The 7,343-nt window shown below is 43.0% G+C and overlaps 1 protein-coding gene across 1 annotated transcript; it reads left to right on the top strand.

Annotated features, from left to right (window-relative positions):
* The first annotated feature begins 524 nt into the window (after window positions 1-524).
* Window positions 525-1,580, top strand: LOC134934005 (olfactory receptor 11A1-like). The gene has a single exon (XM_063929530.1). It carries the CDS (start codon window positions 525-527, stop codon window positions 1,578-1,580), a length of 1,056 nt encoding a protein of 351 aa, XP_063785600.1.
* The last annotated feature ends 5,763 nt before the right edge of the window (window positions 1,581-7,343 follow it).

Raw genomic sequence — 7,343 nt, 5'->3', positions numbered from 1 at the left:
GAACATTACCTCATTGGGCTAATCAGTCTCATTGCTTTCCTCTATTGCATTATTTTATTTTATATTTCATATTACATTTTATATCTTTACCAGTGCATTATCATGTGTATTATCATATGTGCCCAATGAAACATCACACCTAGCTTTTAGGCGTCAAGGAATAGCGCCAACGGGAGAGTCACATTCACATTTTCTATAATTATAAGTACTATTTGTATGAGGTCACGTAAAACCTGGACTGTCATTAGATCAGATCCATCCTTGCTACAAGCCCTTTTGAAGGTAAAATTATGATGTTTGGACTGAATCAAGTTTTATAGATGCTTGACACTAAATTTTCCAACAACTGGTTAATATACTTGGGAGGAATCCTGAATCATGTATGTTACTTCTCTGGACAATTCCAGTATTTTGTGTATTTATCATTACATTTATAATTTTCCAAATAACCAACATACTGATGAAACGCGCATTAGTTGCAAAAAAAAAAAAAAAAAATTCTATTATTCTGTAATCTTGCAAGAATGGAAGGCATTCAAATATTTGGGTTTTACCTTATATCTTTGTATGAAACATATGTGCCAATATACCAATGTAATGACGAGTACTGTATCTATCTTTTTCATGTCCAGAAAATGCAAAAGACTAATTTCTCCACAATAATATTATTAGGATTCCAAACTGAGGACACCTATAGAGCGCTCTTGTTCATTCTGCTCGTTGTGATCTACTGCGTGACACTCTTCGGAAATGTCCTGATTATAACACTGGTGTCTCACAGCAAGAGCCTCCACTCTCCCATGTACTACTTCCTCACACAGCTCTCTATCTATGACATCATGCTGACCACAGATATTGTCCCCAATATGCTTCATATAGTGCTGCACGATGAGGCCACCATTTCTCTTATTGGATGCATCACTCAGTTTTATTTATTTGGCTCAGCAGAAGAAGGAGAATGTTTTATTCTGATGGTGATGTCGTACGATAGATATCTGGCCATATGTAAACCATTACACTACATGTGCATAATGAACAATACATGTTGCCTTAACCTAATTATTGTATCTTGGGTTTTGAGTTTCTCTTTATCATTCATCGTTACAGTCATGATGGGTGATCTGCAATTCTGTGGGCCAAATATCATCGATCATTTCTTCTGTGATTTTAATCCAATATTACAACTTTCCTGTTCAGATATTTCTAATATCCTAATGACATCTGTATTGCTTGGGGTTTTTGACTTAGTTTGTCCACTCTTTTTAATCATTCTTTCATACGCTTACATTGTCTCAGTCGTATCAAAAATATCTACATCAACCGGCAGATGGAAATCCTTTTCTACATGCAGCTCTCATCTGACTGTCGTGTGTATATTTTATGGGACGCTAACAGCTACATATATGCTTCCAAACAAAGGACGATTACTGATAATTAGTAAAATACTATCAATGCTGTACACTGTCATCATTCCATTTTTAAACCCTTTCATATACAGTTTGAAGAATAATGACATCAAGGAAGCTTTGATAAAAAAGTTGCATCTTTTCAATGTTTTTGTTCAACAAAGCATACAATAAAAAAATAGCTAAATACATAACGTTTTTCTTGTTTCAAATGTTGCAACATGAACAGATTCACCAAACCTGCAATACACATTCCAAGATACAGATGCACACATCTATACTAATCAGTAGCGGATCTTGCGACGGGCAAGCAGTACTTTTGCCCGGGGCGCCGCCTTCCGGAGGGCGCCGCACCAGGGAAAGATCCGCTGCTGGTGTGTGCCCCCCGCTGCCTGCTGCCCGCTGCCCCCGGCCGCTGCTGCTGGGAAGGGAAACTAGACGCGTACGCGTCTAGTTTCCCTTCGTGGAGAGGACCTTTGCTGTGCGGTGCACGATTTTTCACCTGACATGCCTGCGTTTTTTTAGCACACTCCCGGAAAACTTTCAGTTACCTCCCAGAAACGCCCCTTTCCTGTCAATCACTCACCGATCTGCAGAGCGACTGAAAAGCGTCATTTGGCCCTGTGTAAAATTGCTTAGTTTGTTGTGAAAGTACTTTAAGCGTGCGCACTGCGGCCCATGCGCATGCGCAGAAATGCAGATTTTAGCCGTATCGCTGTGCTGCGAAAATCTGCAGCGGGCGATCAACTCGGTATGACCACCATAATTCTCTATGTTACAAAATACTGTAATATACATATGACTGAAAATGTGACTAATTAATGAGATCATGCAATGTGTTTCTTTTGGAAACAAACTTCCCTAAGAAAGTTTGTTTCCCAAAGAATTACATTGGGTCATTCCAATAAAAAATAATTTGGATACTACAGTTTGATCATTTTTGGTGTGTCTGGTCAGGAGTGTGTAGAGAGCTGTGGTGGCCTAGGTAGTGTTGGGGGGCGTGGCCTAATCACAGGAAGCATGGCCATGCCCCCTTATACAAATGAATGTCAAAAATGATTATCAGATTTGGGTGCGCTATCATGGCCCTCAGCCAGGGGTAAATCCAGAGGGAGAGGCGATCAGTGTGGTATCTCATCCTCTAACCCTCCCCCCATCCTTTCACACAGGCAAAACAGACTACTGCTGCTGCTAAGCCAGCTTGTGCTGGCTGGAGATTGAACTGAAACTGTTCCTGCCACTAACAGGTAAGGGGGTGGGGGGACAGGGTAATTAGTACCCCCCCTCAACCCTGGCAGTTGTACGATTAAACACACCATCAGCCAAACTGAAAAATACTTTCCATAGGAAGCAACAGTACACAGATATTTACCAAGAATTGTGTTTGCAAACACATCTGAGGATTAGGCAAACTTGCGCCAAAATACACTTTATAATGTAAATAGATGTCCCAATGAGCAACGTGTTTTGAGAAGACTGCAGGACCTGGCTTCTGGAGTTGTTTCTGTTTCTAAAAATATGGGGAAAGAATTGCTCGAGAGTCCCCAATATTTTTAGAACAAACACCGGGCTCCACTAGCGGGGGGGGGGGGGGGGTAATGCTACAGCCAGGGGACACAGTTCAGTGATCACTCTGGCCAAAGCATTAATCCCCCCTTGCTAGTCAGCCCAGTCTTGGGATTTGTGGGTAAGTACAGGCCCCCTAAATTAAGGGGGTCCCCTTTACCCCAGGTCTGGGCTGAAGCACGGGGCTATCGCCCGCACCCCTTGCAAGAGGGTGCAAGGTTGATAGATTTGCTGTAAATATCAGCTTTAAATTATATTGTCTTTTAAAGGAGAACTACAGCTTCCAGGAAGCTACCTCCACATGCCGCTAATTGGAGAACCACAAGAACCAGCATGCAGAGCATGCTATATTTCTGCATTATTAATCTTAAAAATAACAACAGTACATACACAACTCAGAAAGTAAAACTTTAATACACTCACTCACGCAAGCATATACTCACCTTGTGCCGGGATCAGGCTGGTCCCCTTGTCCAGTAGAATCCGCTACATGGTTCATGTGCATGCTACATGTTTCGGAGTGTTTGGCTGCGGGCAGGCACAGCAAACATGGCTGACAAACACGAATCCATGTGCTATCAAAAAACACAATCCCAGAAAACAAGATTTGTAGTAATTTTCCTTGTTTGACAAAGAAAAATTCACCCATGTCTGGTCGCACATCAGCATGTTTAAACTTGGGCAAAACACAAGTCTTAGTAAATTTTCCCCTCTAGTGATAAATTGTAATCCTGAGACTATAACATAAGCTTCATTTGATTAAGGTAAGCTTCACAAATTCTACTTATAAGAATGCTCAATACTTGTCTTAAATGTTGCCAATCATTGGGTTCTTATTTGCTACGGTATGATCATCATGTTGTGTTGTTTCATATATATATATTAGTGGTGGGCAACGATTAAAATTTCTAATCGCGATTAATCGCATGATTTTCTCAGAATAATCGCGATTAATCGCATTTTTATGCGCAAGATTCAATAATAAATTCAAGAGTAGTGTATTGTGCTCCTGATTGGCTGCCAGTACTCGAGTTCCGATTGGCTCGCTGGTGGCCAGCAATACACTTGAAATGGCACCGGCGCTGTCAAGGTCTCCATGGCTGCCCGCAGCTAACTACTGTATGCACCAACAGCTGGGAGGACAAAGAGAGCTGATTACAACTGCACAGTGCTTGTAGAAAAAAATGTCTTACGGTTGTGGCCAAATGCCACATGTAGCGTGGCCAATGAAAATGGGGGCGTGATACACATATGGGGGAGGGGCAGATACACATATGACCTCAATAGTGCCAGATACATGTTGCCCCACAGTGCCAGATATACATTGCCCCACAGTGCCAGATACACAAATGCCCCCACAGTGCCAGATATACATTGCCCCACAGTGCCAGATACAGAAATGCCCCCACAGTGCAAGATATGCCCACAGTGCCAGATACAGAAATGCCCCCAGTGCCAAATACACATGTCCCCCCAGTGCCAGATATCCATCAGTGCCAGGTATACATGCCCCCCCAGTGACAGATATACCCCCAGTGCCAGGTATACATGCCCCCTAGGGCCAGATATACCCCCAGGGCCAGATATCCCCCAGTGCCAGGTACACAAGTCCCCCCAGTTCCAGATATGCTCCCAGTGCCAGGTATACATGCCCCCCCCCAGTGCCAAATATCTAAATTCTTCAGGGTAAGCCGTACCCACCCGTTCCCGCATACTTGCACCGCTGCCCATTCCTCCCCCCTGCATTCTACAAAACTTACATTTTGAGGGGACCCGGGAGGCAGCAGCAAAGATCGGGACAGGGCCAGCTGCCTGCGAACTGCCAGGAAGCCACGGCATGGATGAACAGAGCTGCAATTGCTATTATTAGTACAGAGCCTACCGTGAGCCAATCGGAGGTCACGGGCCAGCAGCCAATCAGGAGCTGCCAAATGGCAGCTCCTGATTGGCTGCCGGTCCGTGACATCCGATTGGCTCACGGACGGCACTGCAGGTAGAATAGTGCCGCGGCTTAGCCTCTGTCCTTCCAAGGCAGCTGCCGGTGCGCAGTGTTAAAATAATTGTCGCCCATTAATTAGTTAATGCGTTAACGCGATATTAACGCGTTAACTTGCCCAGCCCTAATATATATATATGTGTGTGTAGAAATGGTGATCTAGGTGCACCTTAGAAATGTTCCTCCTGATCATGATGGCTGCAAATGGGGGGGGGGGGAGGTGGGAGCTAGGAGGGCATATGCCCTGGGCGCTGAATTTGAGGGGTGGCACATGGGGCTCTTTATACCCACTGCATGTGTCTGTCCTTCCCCTCTGCCTATCTGACTGTGCCAACCCCTTAATCCTGTGTGAAGTCTGAGCTAAGCAGGAAGGAACCAGAGAAGCCGGAAGTGGACTCAGAGATGAGGGCAAAGCTGCACTTTGGGATGTGAAGTGGAGCGCTCTGGTGGGTTCTCCTCACTAATTCATTCTCATCTCAGGTGTGTATCTCAGGCGGCTGGGGGAGGTGTGCCATGGATGGTGTGTGTGCCCACCAGGCCTACATACTAGGTGGTGTATTCCCCCATTTCTCCAGATAGGTCCAGGGGAGTGACAGAGAACTGGCAGCAGCTCTCCTCCTGCCCCAGCAACCTGTATCCTACAGACCCAGGATTATACCCTTATACAGCTGCTTTATGGCATGCATTGTTAGGACAGGGCTTGCTGTATAGCTGCTAGAGACATTGCAGGCAGTTGCTGATCATTGCACTGTACAGTAAATCCACCTGTATACATAATCTGTATAGGGCATAACAGGCATATGCCTCTTCCATGGCATGCAGTCCCAGCTACTTCATTTTCTGAGGCCACATAAATATTTCTGATTATATTTATTATTTTACTTGTCTCTGTTTAATGTCATATGCACAAAGTGGATATTGTCAAATGGATTTCCAACATTCATAGACAAACGCAGGAGGAGTTTCTGGTTGCCTGGAAACCCCCCTCCTCTTGGCAAGTGGCTCAAATTATAACAATAGCAATGGTATATAATATGAAGGTAGCTGCCAGGAAGAAGAGACAGGAGCCTTTCCATGAGGTGGGAGAATGTGTGCTTAGAAAGTACTCTTCTGTCTACTACTGGTTCTATTATGCTTGCTTGTTTATTTATTTAGTATGGCATGTTTAACCTTTTCCTTTTTCTTATTTATATTGTTTAAATATGTTTGATACTGCCTATACTACAGACAATCTATAGCATTAAATATTAATACTGTATTCCATACAGTATCAAGTGTATAAAAAGTACCAATGCTCAGGGTCATCACTAGGTTCTTCTACCGCTCCCCTAGACTCCTGCACTTGTTCCGCAAAGTGGGAGATTATGGATTGCATTTGGAAACCCCCCTCTAGAAATCCTGCGTTTGCCACTGACATTAAATATAAATGTTTTGCAATCTTATGATATAAAATTAACTGTACAACTTGACGGGTACCCTGCATTTATATAGATAGTTGCCAAAAGGATAAATGAAAAAAAGGAAGACTGAATGGGCCAAGAAGTTCTTATGTACAGTACCATCGAATTCTATCTAATGGTGGAACTGATAAAGGTGGGGCCTGGAGAACAGCTGCGCAGAAGGACTGGGACTCCACTATGCCAATTATCATTGTGGCAGTCTCTAACATCCACATCTGGATACATTCAGGACCCGGATATCCCAATACAAGCCTTTTTTGTATTTTGGGAGGGTGGGTGCACCGAATTACTGTGATGAAAATCCTAGTTACAGCCATGTCCTGATAATGTCCTGATATACAAAGCATAAGAGATAAAAACTGTTGAGGAACACCTTGAGGTGACATGTACTTTTCTCCATCTCTGAGGATATCCCAATGTTTCCTGGTTTATCAGATAAGCTTTAAAAAAATGTAATTGAATGTACAGGCAATATGTTTTTTATACGTGTTGCATTAAATATTCTAAGTACTACACCATGAGAGACATGTTTCTCTTTCTCCACATATGCTTTGTACTATAATTGGATGACTCCATATTCTGGGAGATCACAGAAGGAATAATAACAGAGCTGCATCTTTGACTGGAGGAATTGGAAAAGAATATTGGGAACATTCCTTGCATGTTTTGTATACACAATATATGGTCACATTATTTTTGGTTTGCATGATAAGTGTTTATGTCACATATCCACAGTAAGGTACATACACCAGTAGGCGCTGTTATCATTCTGTATTGCATATTTATTACATTTTGGACAGTTTCTCTGATGGTCTCCAAAAAGAACCGATAACAGCCATCTAATATTAGGGAAAGTGTTTTCCCTTTGCAAATCCTTTAAGGATATTTTTACAATCAGACTTTACAGATGAAGCG

The sequence above is a fragment of the Pseudophryne corroboree genome, chromosome 6, assembly GCF_028390025.1.
Source record: "Pseudophryne corroboree isolate aPseCor3 chromosome 6, aPseCor3.hap2, whole genome shotgun sequence".
In the NCBI taxonomy this organism is placed as follows: Eukaryota; Metazoa; Chordata; class Amphibia; order Anura; family Myobatrachidae; genus Pseudophryne; species Pseudophryne corroboree.
Note: the sequence above shows the minus strand (reverse complement) of the source record. Positions and strands in the feature narration are given on the sequence as shown.